The sequence below is a fragment of the Bos indicus genome, chromosome 18 (assembly GCF_029378745.1).
Source record: "Bos indicus isolate NIAB-ARS_2022 breed Sahiwal x Tharparkar chromosome 18, NIAB-ARS_B.indTharparkar_mat_pri_1.0, whole genome shotgun sequence".
Taxonomy (NCBI): Eukaryota; Metazoa; Chordata; class Mammalia; order Artiodactyla; family Bovidae; genus Bos; species Bos indicus.
This window is the reverse complement of record NC_091777.1, coordinates 63,598,895-63,612,273: the sequence shown is the minus strand read 5'-3', so window position 1 is coordinate 63,612,273 and position 13,379 is coordinate 63,598,895. Positions and strand designations below refer to the sequence as shown.

The following is a 13,379-nucleotide window of genomic DNA, read 5'->3' as shown; positions in this document are numbered from 1 at the left end:
ACAGGGTGATGGGGTCCCGGCGCCCCTAAGAGCCAGGTGTGTCGCGGGGGGGTTCTGGTACCCGCCGGGTGGATAGTGGTAGAAATTCGGTGGTCCTGGTGTAATGGGATGCGGCCCCTTTAAGAGGGGCAGTGGCGTGGCTCCCAGGGGCGGAGCCCCCACGTGGTCGCTCCCACTGCACAGTTCTTTCAGCAAAGTGGGCCGCGAGCCGCTGCCGGCCGGACGCGGTTCCGGGCTCGGCCCGACGCTTCCCGGGGGCTGGCCAAGGGCTGTGACCCAGGGAGCTCCACGCCGCCGGTGGATCCCGCCCAGGAGGGCTGCCCTTTACCCCGGGAGCGGCCGCGCAGGAAAAGTGGCCGGGAGGAGGCGTGGCCCCCTAGGAAAGGGACGCCCCGAGGCCGACAGGGGTGCCCGGAATCCGGGCTGAGAAGTTCATGCTGAGCCCTCAGGCGTCCAGTTCTCCCGCGGAGGACGAGGCCCGAGCGGGGCCCGGAGGAGCGTGGCAGCAGTGCAGATCCTTAGCGGGGCGGGGGCAACCAGGTTCTCCGGGGCGCGCGAGTGGCGAGCCGCGCTTGCGAACCCTAGGGGAGCCGAGCGGCGCCTGCGAACCCTAGGGGAGCTGAGCCGCGCTGGCTACGCGCCCGGGAGAGGCGGGGCCACACGCGATGGGGCGTGGGCAGGGGCGAGGCCACAACATAACCCGATCGCCCGCAGGTGTCGGGCTTACCCGGGCTCGGCGCAGGGCGGGCCCACGCGTGGGGTGCTTCCAGGCTGGGCCGGGGCCGGAGCCGCGCCCGTGACGTCACGGCGGGCCGGGCAGGGCTGACCCCGCGAGGAGCGGCCCGTGCCGGGCGAGCGCGCCCGCCGTACGCTACGCCTATGGCGGCGGCTGGAGGGCCGGAGCCGCCCGCGGGGGTCTCGGTTGCAGAACCCGGGCCCCCGCCGGCCTGCCGCTTCTTCCTGGAAGGCCGCTGCCGCTTCGGCGCCCGCTGCCGCCAGCCCCACCCCGGGGCGCCGGCGCTGCCGCAGCCTAGAGGCGAGGCCGAAGACCAGGCCAAAGTCAAGAAGCCGCCGCTGCGCACGGCTGAGGCCGTCATCCAGCGCATCCGCTGGGACCCTCACCTCAACCCGGCCGACTTCTCCGTGGGCTACGTCGACCGCTTCCTGGGCGTGCGCGAGGAGCCCTTCCTTTCCTTCTGCTGGGACGAGCCGCTAGCGGCGCTCGCGCCGGGTGTTCTGGCCGTGCCGCAGCACCGGGTGCGTTACTTCCGCTTCCGCGGCCGCCTGGTATGGGACCGCGCCTCGCGCACCGACCTCGTCTTTGGCTCCGGCTTGGCGGCTGGCCGTGGGCCCACCATCCTGGACGCGCTCCACGGCGAGGACGCGCACGGACCCGGAGGCGAGAGCGACGGCGTGAACGCGCACCGGCCCGGGGACGTGCACAACGGTGGGGACCGGAGCGGGGACGCGCACGGGAACGGGGAGGCGAGTGACGGCGAGGATGCCAACTCAGTCGGAGATGCGCTCGGAGGTGAGGATACGGACGGGACCGGAGGCGCACTGGACAGCGTAGCTGCCACCCGCCTTGGCACGGACGCAGGGGGGCCGGTACAGCCAGCCCAGACGCGACTCCGGGCAGCTTTGGCCTCGGACGGGGGAAGCCCCGAAGCTGGGCGCCTGACGCTGGCAGGCGTATTAGCGAGGACCCACGAGTGGGAGTCGGCGGACTCTGGAGGCCAAGCTTGCCCGTGGATGGCGCCAGGAGGGGCGCTGAAGCCAGCTGCTGCCGCTGCCGCCGCCGCCGCCAGGGCCATGCAGACCCGTGGCGGGAAGCCCCCGGAAAGCTTCTCTGAGATGGGAACGGAGTGGGGTCCCGGGATCTGGCCTGTGGACCGAGGAGCGACCGCGGCTGTGGGCCCTCGCCAGCCCCGCCCCACGCACTTTGTGGCGCTCATGGTGACGGAGCCTGAGCTGCGGGCCGAGGTGGCCAAGGTCCAGGAAGACCTGGTACGAGGCGCACCAGCTTGCGCGGCCTTCACGGTGCCGGCTGAAGCCCTCCACCTGACCCTGGCCCTGCTGAGGCTGGCGGGCCCCGGGGAGGTAGCGGCGGCCGTCACCGCGCTCAGACACGCGCTCTCTGACCCCAGGCTTGAGGTCCCTCTGAGGCTGAGGTTCGGTCGCCTGGTGTGCCTGGGCTCCCACGTGCTCTGCGCTCCCCCGTCCCCACCCCTGGAGAGCCTGGCCCAGAGGCTGAGCCAGAGGCTGGAGGCCGAGGGGCTGAGGGTGTTGCAGCCTCTCGGGGGGATACGCCCCCACCTCACCCTGGCCAAGGTGCCCCAGGGCGCCCAAGTCTGCCTTCCCGAGGTCAGCCCGCGGCAGGAGCTGGGGAGCCAGCCCCTGGGGACACTCTGGCTGTGCCGCGTGGGCAGGGCCGGGGGCACCTACCAGGCCCTGGCCGAGCTCCCCCTGGGAGGTCAACCCCAGAAATAAGGGCCGGGCCCCAGACAAGGACAAAGCGCACACGTGGCTTTTCTCTCTCTCTCTTTAATTTTGGTTTCTCTCAAGCTTCCAAGTGGTGCTCAGTGCTCCAAGGAAAAGAATGAAGGAAGGAAAGGGGAGGGGAGAGGGGGGAGAGGGGAGGCAGAGGAGGACATCTGCAAGAGAAGCAGCCTGACAGTCCAGCTGTTTGCAACTCATCGCACCCTCCAGTTACATGGCAGAAGAGGGAGGGAGACGGAAAAGAAAAGGGGAGGAAGAAAAATAACTTAAATAAACACACACAAAAAGAAAAGAGAAGGAAACATGACGTGAGCTGGTGATCCATGAGGCAGGGAGGGAGGGTAACCGCTTTACCTGTGCTGAACCGAGGGAAGAGTGCGAGGAGGGGGAGGACGGGGCAGGGGAGACACGGGGGAGGGGGACACGGAGACAACTCAATACAACTGCAGACGAGGCGGCCCGGCCGGCGAGGTCCCGCGGCGGCCTCCGGAGTCCTCAGTGTGGCGGCGGCGTGGCGGGTGGCGGCGGCGACGGTGGCTTCTGGGCTCGGGGGCCGAGGGCAGGGCACAGTCTCTAGGCGGCTCCCCTCGCCCCAAACACTGAGGCCCCGGAGGGCTGGCAACAAGAGTCTGTGGAGCGGCAGGCGGGCGGCGGGCAGCGGGCATGCCCCCACCGCAGGCGGGCGCGGGCGGAGCGGCCTGTCTTCTTGCCCTGCCCCCCGGCATGGGACGGGCCAGGGTGCTGGGTCGGTACCGGAGTACGAGCTCGAGAGAGAGAGAGAAAAAACACTGAGACAGCATTAGTGGAGGGCCAGACGGACAGACCAGCCTACAGACCGCGCCCCCAGCCCTCCGCTGTCCCCACTCCTTCCCTAGCCCGACCCTCTGAGGCCAAAAATAAAAATGTAGAAAAATCTCTGTACAGACTCCCCGGTGGGAAAACGGGGGCAGGGACGAGGGCTCTTCCTGGAGCCCTCTCCCCACGAATTAATTTACATCCCAAGTCCATGGCTCAAAGACAAGATCTGCAACCCGGCCCCCCGCCCCCACGGCGCTGGTGCTCAGAAGGCTGGCAGCTGCGCCAGGCTGAGGCGGCAGTCGATGCTGGAGTTGTCCGGGCCCGTGTAGGCCAGGCCCAGGGGCTCCAAGAAGGCCCGGCAGGCGGCCTCGCCCTCGAAGGCCAGCTCGGCCTGCAGGTAGGAGACGGGCAGCGCTGGGCGGAAGCTACGGAGACAAGAGGAGAAGGTGATGAGGCGGCAGTGGACGCGGGAAGGCCCCCTGGGCTGGGAGGGGGCGCCCCCGTTCGGGCGCCAGAGAGGTTTCCTCAGCGCGTTAGCTGCCAGCCTGCTCCCACCCGCAGCCTCCCCACCTCAGCGGCTCGGGGGGGCCCGGGGTGGGGTCGGGGCCCCAGCCCCGGCTGCGCCCCCCCTCGCCCTCACTTACCTGAGCGGGGGACAGGAGGAGGGGATGGGAGGGAAGGGCCAGCTGGCTCCTCTGCTGGCTGGGGGCCTGCGCAGACCCTCACAAGAGGGCCCACCGCGGCCGGGGGGGCGGGGAGGCAGGGGTCGATGCGAAGGGCAGGGGTCGATGTGAGGGGCCGGGACTGACCCTATCTGGGGACCACCCCTCCTGCTTGCCTCACCCTGGTCAGAGGAGGCTGAGCACCCAGCTAAGAGGTGGTGGGCCGGTGCCACCCAGCAGCTCTGTGCGCCCTCCCAGCAGTGGGCCCACCCAGCTGTATGCACCCAGGAGCAAGGCTCCAGGGCCACGGCCGCTGGGCGTGCACTAGTGGGGACACGGGACCCCTCCCGCCTCGAACCCTGGCCGTCTGCGGGACTGGCCCTGGGACAGGAGGCGGTCTCTGCCAAAGACGTGGGCCCCTTCAGACACAGGCCCCTTGGTGCTCTGGGCAGGCAGCAGCCCGCGCCCTGCCTAGTCTGCTGAGTCTGGCCCACTGCCTGTCTTTCCGCGGCCCCACCCTCTACCTCACCCTTAAACGTTCTTACCCCACACTGAAGCCCACAAGGAGCCTCCTAACCTTCAGTGGGTGTTCATCCCCACCCAGACTGCGCCCCGTGGCTCCCAAGGCCCTTGGGACCTCTGAGCAGGGCTTGGCAGCCTGTCACCTCAGGAGGTGGCCCTGCTGGGGGTGACCTGGGCACCGCTCAACACTCAGTGCATCCCTGGCCTCCAGCCCTAGAAGCCGGGACAACCCCGGCTGTGACAATAAAAGGGGTGTCCTGAGCCCACCTGGGGCGCCTCCCTCCTAACAGATGTGAGCACACCGTTGCCCAGGGCAGAGGGCACCCTCTTTGGGGGCCGTCCGGCGTCGCTTGCCCATGACACCTGGCCGTAAACTCATCTGAGCTCTCAGGAGGGCACAAGGCCCGGTTGCTGAGCCTACAGCTACTGAGGGCGGGGCCGGCTCTGCAGGCTGCCCCACGGGGCGCTCAGCCTCTGGGGGGACTCGGCCTCAGGAGGGTCAGGGAGGCAGGAGGCCTTGGAGGAAGGGGGCCTGGACAAGAGGATGATGTGGGGGGTCCAGGCTGCCGAGAGCAGAGAGCAGCAGGGGGGGAGAGGTGGCTGTGCAGAAGGGGGCGGGTCCAGAAGAGGGCGGAGCACACAGGTAGGGGGAGGAGACAGGGCGCCCGCGGCCAGGGCGGGGCACAGGGGCGGAGGGCCGGGGCAGAGCTCAGCTTTACATACGTTTTGATCATTGCCTTGAGCGCAGCCTTGCGCTCCCGGTCTGCAAACTTGTCCACGAGGTAGCCAGACATGCAGGGCGCGTGAGAGTAGAGCCGGAAAAAGCGGTGGTAGTTGCCCAGAGCCCAGGCGGCCCTGAGCGCCAGGGCGTGGGCCACGCAAGGGTCCGCCTTCAGCTCCCGAGTCAGGTATGCCAGCTCCGTGGTGATGTCTGCGGCCAGAGACTCGGGGTCAGGGGGCTTGAGGGGCCGCATTGGGAGCCCGGGGCCGCGGTCCTGCGCCTCACCTCCCGAGTTCTTGGTGAAGATGTAATAGAGGATCCGGTAGGCGGTAAACTCGCCCACGTTGCCCGGCAGGTTCTCGGCGTACAGCGACTTGAGCTGCGTCTGGCACTGGTTGAACTCTTCGTGGTCCCCCTGGAGGGCACAGCGTGAGGGGGCAGAGTGAGCCCCACACGGCTGGATAGGGGGACGGCTGAAAGCCCGGGGTGAGGTGGGGCCCTGCCCGCCCCTCACCTTCTCCAAAGCGATGCGCGCATGGGTCTCGTATACCTCCACCGTGAACTCGGTGCGCACACCCTGCACCTGATGGCAGGAGAGCGGACGTCAGGGCAGAGCCGGCATCACCCCATCGGCCCCCTCCCCGACCCCCTCCCCGGCCCCCACCTCACCGTGAGGTCCTGCCGGATGGACTTCATCTGCTCGCAGGCAAAGGCGTAGTCCTGCTTCTCCTTCCAGTGGGACTTGACCATGCACAGCGACTTCTTCAGAACCTGGGGCAGGTGAAGTAAGGCTCAGTGTGACCTGGGCAGGACCAGTCGGAAGGGCTAAAATCTGCTAGGGGCCCACGGACCCGAGTCCCAAAGTGGGGGCTCAACGTCAGACCCTCAGTGCGTGTCAACATTAGAAACGAGCACTGCCAACACTAAGAGCGCACTCCTGGCCTCAGCCTCCCGCACCTGTGCGCCCAGCTCGGGCCTCGGGGACGCACCAGGTCTCGTAGGCACCGGCCTCCTCAGTAGGGATGGAGGCACCGAGGCCGCCCCGCCTCCCGGACTCGTCTCCCGAGTGCAAGCTCCGGGTCAGCACCCCTGGGTGTGGCAGCTCCCTGCTCATCACCGCCCATCCCTGGCCTGGCCTCCCGGGCACGGAGGCGCTGCCCTCGCGCTGGGCACTCACCGGTACAGGGCGCACCGTGGACGGGTCGGGAGCACAGGTGAGGCGCAGGTAGTGCTTGGTGACATCCAGGCAGGTGCCCACGATCTGCAGCTCCTGCCAGTCAGGGTCGGCTGCACCGCCCTCCAGGCTGCCCACCTGCAGCACCAGGGGCTCCAGGCGCAGGCGGCGCGAGTGTCCGTGCTGGAAGCGCGCCGCCCGCTTCTGCTTCTTCAGCTCGCGCTCTGGCTCCTCACACTCCAGGGCTGCCATCTTCTTGCGGCTGCGCTTGGTGGGCGCCAGGTCGTGCCTGGGGGAGGGGGTGGGGGGGCGTGGGGGTACGGGGTGAGAGGCATGGCATTGCCCGCTCAGACGCTCCCCAGAGACACCAACCGCCCTCTTCCTCCCAGGACCCCCAAACCAGCCCCTCCCGCCGTCAGCCCAAGGCTCACCTCTTGCCCCGCTGTGCCCGACCCCGGCCCCGGTCCATGTGGGCTCCCCTGCCTCCCCGGCCCTTCGGGGGTGGGTTCCTGCGGCCCACAGGGTGACACTCGTTGCCTGAGCAGGAACTCTCGGAATCCGAGTGTGAGTCGCTGCCGGAGGGAGGGGCGGGAAGGTAAGGCCTGGCCTGGTCCCTGTGGGGCCTCCCCTCCCCGTCGCCCGCCTGGGGACCCCGGCACCTGCGGCGGAAGTGGCGGGTGGGGGAGCGGGAGGAGGAGCGGGAGCGGGAGTCGGTGCTGGAGGAGGAGCTGTGGTCCTTCATGAAGACGTTGCGGTTGCCGAACTTGGCGAAGCTGCTGCCTCGGGCTCGGCCAGCGCCCCCAGCCCCCGGCGTCCCTCGCTGGGACTGGGCACCCCCACCCCTGGTCGCGGAGGCTGCCCCCCTGGGAGGATGGAGGGTGCTGGGCGCCTCCCACCGCTTCTTCTTGGGGCTCTCAGCCACAGGCTCCCGAGTCAGCCTGAGAACACGGCAGGGCAGAGCATTACAGTCTGGCGCCTCCCGTTCCCTGCCCTGTGCCTTCAGGAGGAAGGACACCTCCCCAGGCATCACACGCAGCTAACAAGGTACAGAAAGGGGAGGTGCTCCGGGCCGCTGAATAACATGCCCCCCAGCTCGCATGCCCCGGAATTCCAGCCCAGCCAACTCCCGCTCCAGGACCCAACCCTCCTGCCCACTTCTCTGCAGGGCTCCCTTCAGCCCCAGGCCCCCTGTGTCTTCCCCCGACTCACCCGGGCAGGGGCTCGCGGCTCCAGTCGATGGTGTAGGCCGAGCCGTCCTGCAGCCGCGCCTGCAGCACCTCCTTGAGCAGCTTCTCTGTGCGGTCCTTGTCCTCCTCCGACTCACAGGCCGTGAAGCAGCGTTCCACGTACTCCTTCATGTCCTGTGGCCAGTCGTCCGGCTTCCCAGACAGGTTCCCCCTGGCGGAGGGCGGGCATGTACAGCTGGTTGGGAAGCAGCCCCCACACCCGGGCCAGGACCCTCGTCAGCCCTCCTTGTAACACCCAGGGAGGGAGGGTCTACTTTCTCAGGGATGGGTGGGCACTCACCTGTGGTTCTGGACTTTCTCGGAGTTGGGCTGGGGGCCAAAGCCGCTGTGCTGGCCCTCCGTGGTGGAACTGAAGTTCTGGTTTGTGACAGGAAAGGGCCGTTTCTGGATGTTGAACTTGAGTCCCCCAGTCCCAGGGGCTGCTGTGAGGGCGTGAAAAGCTGGGGTCAGCTGGCCCCACCCCTCAGAACCGGACACCTGAGCTGGGAATCCCGCCTCCTTCCCGAGCAGCCACACCCACAGCCTGGGTGGTCCCAACATGGGAAGCCAGGTCAGGGTGCAGGGTGCCCAAGAGAGGACCCTGCCCCGTGCCCCCACTCCCCACCCCAAGGCGCTCACGCTTCATGCGATTCCACAGCTGCTGGCCCTTCTTGGGCTTGACGGGCTCAGGGTAGGTGTGCTGCCCGTAGGCCTGGCCTGATGAGGGTCCTGCCTGGCTGTGCTGGGTGGCGGGGGCTGTCCCAGGCTGGGGGCCGCTGCTCAGAGGATGGGTCCCGTGCTGGGGGTTGGCAGGCTGCGGGGGCTGGGCCGCGGGCAGCTGCTGAGGGGGCGCCTGGTAGGGCATGCCTTCGTCCATGCCCGGGACGGGGGGCTATGGGAGAAACGGGCGCTGAGGGTGGAGCAGGCGCTCCAGGCCGGCCCTCGCTCCAGTTTTCACCATCGCATCCTACAGCGTGCAGCTCTCCCCACCCCGACCTCAGAGCGACCCTCGGGTGCAGACTTAGCTACCACAGCCACCCTGCTGACCGCCAGGGGGCTCGGGCTCCTCCTTACCTCCCGCCATACCCCTGCCTGGACGGGCTGCAGGGATGGGCATGGGCATTACCTGGTTCAGAGGCCCTTGGTGCTGGGGCGCGGCTGAGCCGTAGGAGCTGGCCATGCCGTACTGGGAGGGGGAACCGTAGCTCTGGTACACGCTCTGCCGGGGGCAAGGAAGGAAGGGGTCAGCCGCAGGCCCACTCCTTCCAGGGCGGGGGGCCTGGCCCTGCTCTCTCCCAGTCCTCAGAGGCAATCCGCCACTGACCTCTCACCCCTCCCCTCTCCACAGCATAAACGCACCAAACTGGCTCATGCTACAGGTCACAAGATGAAAACCTCCCTCTGTCCCACGTTTCACCGTGTTCAACAGCCATCTACTGAGCGCTACCCCGTCTAAACACAACAGAACAACTGCACACACAGAAACCCAGTTCTGATGAAATCAGCTGCAGGCACCTAACACTCCCCCCAGTGAGTGAAGAAAGAAGGCCAAGCAGAGAAGCCGAGTGGCAGGCAGGGTGGGCGGCAGGCCTGCCACTCCAAGGAAGCCTGTTCCGGGTAGCCCTCTGCAAGGAGCGCAGGGACAAGAGGGCAGGGAGTAGGGAGCAAGAGTGGGCCTGGGGTGCACCGCGGAAGGCCGCAAGCCGGGGAGGGTCTTCCTGCAGCCGCCCCTGCTGTGGTCAGTCCATCAGCTGCCCTGGAGCTCGCCCCGCGGGGCACTCACCACGGGGTAGTAGTAGCTGTAGGGGTAGGTGTAGTTGTACTGCTGGTACCACTGGTAGTACTGCTGCTGCTGCAGGGCCGAGGCCTCTGCCTGCGACACGTACTGTGGGCAGAGGGTGGCAGGCCTGAGCGCTGCAGGCGGGAGCCCCATTTCCCAGGAGTTAACTTCTCAGGGACGGAGCTGGGGCTGCACCTCTCCACGGAGACCACCCCCTCTGCCATCCCACCCAGGCACCTCTCCCTCCTTAGGCTGGACTCCCCACGGTGAGGACCATATAGCCCTAGACTCCTCGAGAAGACAGACCGGACATCTCCACTCAAGGGCTCCAGGAGCATCTTCAGAACGCCCTGCCCTGGTGATCCCAGAGGACACCACTGTGCTCCCCGCCCCACTCAGGGTTCCCAGTCCCGCAGGGACTTCTCTCACTTGTGCACCGGCCACAGGCCCGTTGCTGCTGGCCTTGGCGGAGCTGCCAGCGGCTCCTGCTTTGCTGATGCTGGCCAGGGCCTGGCGGGCCTTCTCCCACTCTGGATTCTCGTGCATGGGAGTCTCCATGCCGTTCTCTCTGCCTGCCCCGGCCACCATACTGTACTGAGAGGACCTGCAGGAAGAGCACGTGGAGTCAGCCCCCGCTCCCACCACAGACGGTGGGCAGGATGGAGGCCAGCAAACGACAGGGCTGGAATCCTACAGCCTCAGCGTCTAACCTGAGGCGTGCTGACAGTTCCTGCTCACAGCTCTCCGTGAGCCGTGAACGCCACTGCCTACCTAAGGTGCTTCACCAGACGCCTGCTACATACAGCTGTTAAAAGTCAAACAAGAAGATGCCCAGTATCCACAGAACTTAAAACCTGGGGCCGAGCAGGCCTAAATGTTTTAGGAATCCACAAATTCTGTCTGATGCCACTTCAGTCAGAAAGTTAATCACCACACTGTTTTGGAAAAAATAAGGAACTAAAAAAAAAATAAAATAAATTGAGTATGAAGCCCACACAAGCCTCACCCCCAGCCCAAGCACAGGGACGATCTCATCATGACCCCCATGCTGAGTGAGGGCCCACCCAGAGCCCAACACTGGGCCTTGCTTCCTCTCACCACCCCCCACCCCCATGCCATCCCTCCAGCCCCACTAACCAATCTGTGCTGCGCTGATCACCCACGTTGGCCGCCATCTGCACCCTGGGGTGTAAGGGGTGGACCTCGGGAGCCAGAATGCTTTTTCACTGACTGTAAGGCAAAAAACGAATTAGGGAGAATCAAGAAGGAGCAAGAAACATGTCACAAACCAGCGAAGGGAAGCAGATGACTCACAAGAAGCCAGAGAAGGAAGGAGCCAATGGGGTAAACAGCCTGAAGAGAATAAATAAATAAATGGGCTACAGTCTCAGGGAAAGACCTTGGCTGCCCCCTGCAGCACTCTAGATGGAAAATGAAGGATTTGAAAGCAAAAAAGTTGAAAGGAATTTCCCAAAGAGAAAAAGAAGGATCTGAAACCCAAATGAAGAAAGGGAAAGGTTCAAGGGAAACCCTGAGACAGATCGGAGGAGGGGCAGAGGGTGGCTGGGGGGACCTCAGGCAAGGGGTAGGGAGGAAGCGCTAATGAACAAGGTCTGAGTGAAGCTTAAGGCTGGGAGGCTGGGAAAGACTTCTGAAAGAAAGCCTGTAAAGAGGGACGTGTTTGAAGGAGTCTTGAGAGAAGAGAAAACACTGGAGAATGGAGAAACCTGGGAGGAAATGAGGATTTCCAGAAGTTACTCCTTGAGCCAGAAGGCGGCAAAGAGAAGAGCCCTGAAGTAAAGAAAGGAGTTCTTAGAAAACTTAGACTAATTTCCGGAAGGTCCCCTAAGGACAGAGAAAACTCTTATACGGGAGGTTCCTAAAAATAGCAATAGGTCCGAGAGAAGAGGCATCAAATCCTCTTGGCTGGGGGTCTGGACAGAAAGTTTTGCGGGTGCCTGAAAAGACCCCTAATATCGTTAGGGACTTAAGAGCGGGAGGGAGAGGACTGCAAGAAAGTGAAGGAGGGCCCTGGGGGCGAAGACTGGGTGGGAGGGACCCGGACTCGAGGGGATAACTGAGAAGGATGAGTGTGTCCAAAAGCCTGATCCGCTGGGGAACCCAGAAGTCCTACAAGTGGGGAGACAGGAACAGGAGTCTAGAGCCGGGAAAAGTCCTAAAGAAGAATGGGCCTCAGAGAAGAGAAGGAACGGGAGTGAGCGAAAGGGTGGGGAGCGTGGAGACCGGCGGTCCCGAGAGGTAGGGGCATTGAGGGGGAACCCAGGACAGCAAGACTTAGGGTAAGGTCTGGTGCAACTCGGGAGGGAGGTTTCCGGGCAGGTCTGAAGGGGAGGAAGGAGACGCGGATGCGAGTGGGGCACCTGGCCGTCCCGCAAGCCCAGGGAAAGCAAACGAGGACGCCGGACGGAGGAACAGCCTGGCCGGATCCCGATCCCAGCCATCGGCCCCGGAGACACCGCCCCGGCCGCCCCTGCGCACCACGTCCCGGGGAGCGGGGCGAGGCGGCGAAGAAGAGCAAGGGGGCCCGTCGCCTGGGGCAACGCGGTCCTCCTGTGGAACCGCCGCGTCAATGGGAGTTGAAGAAAGGGGTGCTCGGGGCCCAGGAATTCCGAGCGCGGGGGGGGAGGGGGGTGCGGCGCCCAATGGCGCAGGCGCGACGGTGCGCGGCCGCCCGCCCCGCTCCCCGCGCGCAGGCGCACTGGTCCGCGTCCCCGCCACACCCTGTCGTCGCTCGCGCGCGGCGTCCGTTGATGCGACGACCGCCAAGGCCTCGGGGGCCGCGGGGCGGAAGGCCAGAAGGAAACGCCGTCTCCGTCCGCCCGCCCGGCCACCCCTGCTCGCCATACCCACCTCGGCCGTACGACCCCGGGACTCGTCAGCGGAGGTTCCAGGCGACGGCAACAGGGCTCCGCGACTGCTCTTGACCCGGCTGGCTCCTGTCTTTAAGTTTCGACGTCCGGACCGCGGCGTCTTGACGTCACGCCGATGCTTCGCCCCGCCTCCCGTCACCGCGGACAGCCAATAGACGCCGCGAACTTGCTTAGAACCCGCCCTCCTGTGACGCAACCACGGGGGTGGGCGTTTTAAGACAAGGCGGAAACTGGACTGTGGACGGTGGCCCTGAGGGGACACGCCCGGTAGAGCGCTCGGGCCCTGCGCCCTTCGAGGCATCCTTGTTTTGGCCCAGCTGATGGCAGCCATTATTATTTATAGGTATAAATCAGTGTGCTGAGTAGTTCTGAGAGTCCCTACCGTGCAGTGATGTGGGACGATGGACCCAAAGAAGGCCTGAGAACAGCCTCTGGCCGGAAAGGGGAACTTCCCTAGGAAATGAAACTGGAAGTGTGCAAACACACAGGGGCGGGAAGCAGGCGTACCTTGGGAATTGCGGGGTGGCTCTGGTGGAACAGAAGTGAGGGGTCCTGGCGTCAAGAGATAGGTCTATGGATGTTTGCAGGTAGCAGGTTCTGAAAGGCCATCCTGGTCCGGCAGAAGAATTGGGACCCTCCTGTTTAAAAAAGGGCTTCCCCGGTGGCGCTAGTGGTAAAGAGCCTGCCGGCCAATACAGAAGACACAAGAGACACAGGTTTGATTCCTGGAGGAAGGCATGGCAACCCACTACAGTATTCTTGCCTGGAGAATCCCATGGACAGAGGACTCTAGACAGCTGTAGTCCATAGTAGACTGTTTCAAAGAGTCGGACACGACTGAAACGACTTGACACACACACGCACAATTTAAAAAGGCCTGTCTGTAGATTCCTTGCAAGTAATCTTTTCAGTAATCCTGTTCCCACCCACAATTCTGAATGATAGAATTATCCACTGCAGTTCACTGGCGGGTCACTGTGGTTGCAGTAGGTGGTATTTAAGAAGCAGCAATTTCTTTCCGATTTTCTGTTATTAAAAACTTTTGCTGATAATGCGTGTCATTTTGTTAGTATTAGCACAGTTGATCTTTTTTTTTTCATCCCTTC

At 64.9% G+C, this 13,379-nt stretch overlaps 2 protein-coding genes across 4 annotated transcripts; one reads left to right on the top strand and one right to left on the bottom strand.

Annotated features, from left to right (window-relative positions):
• The first annotated feature begins 108 nt into the window (after positions 1-108).
• Positions 109-2,746, top strand: LENG9 (leukocyte receptor cluster member 9). Its single transcript, XM_019979284.2, has one exon. The coding sequence runs from the start codon at positions 880-882 to the stop codon at positions 2,488-2,490; it is 1,611 nt and encodes a 536-aa protein (XP_019834843.2). The 5' UTR covers positions 109-879; the 3' UTR covers positions 2,491-2,746.
• On the bottom strand, positions 2,525-12,430 carry LENG8 (leukocyte receptor cluster member 8). Of its 3 annotated transcripts, XM_019979283.2 has the most exons (16): positions 12,254-12,419; positions 10,520-10,612; positions 9,812-9,986; positions 9,386-9,487; positions 8,729-8,821; positions 8,242-8,494; positions 7,904-8,045; positions 7,586-7,774; positions 7,036-7,314; positions 6,808-6,948; positions 6,380-6,665; positions 5,872-5,973; positions 5,717-5,785; positions 5,488-5,617; positions 5,205-5,412; positions 2,525-3,722 (listed from the first exon to the last, which is right to left on the bottom strand). In XM_019979283.2, the coding sequence occupies exons 2-16, from the start codon at positions 10,555-10,557 to the stop codon at positions 3,560-3,562; spliced, it is 2,370 nt and encodes a 789-aa protein (XP_019834842.2). In that variant the 5' UTR covers positions 10,558-10,612; positions 12,254-12,419; the 3' UTR covers positions 2,525-3,559. The 3 variants fall into 3 exon arrangements, with proteins under 3 accessions (XP_019834842.2, XP_019834841.2, XP_019834840.2); XM_019979282.2 differs by having other exon boundaries at positions 2,525-5,412; positions 7,904-8,042; positions 12,254-12,430; XM_019979281.2 differs by having other exon boundaries at positions 2,525-5,412; positions 12,254-12,420.
• Between the last annotated feature and the right edge of the window lie 949 nt (positions 12,431-13,379).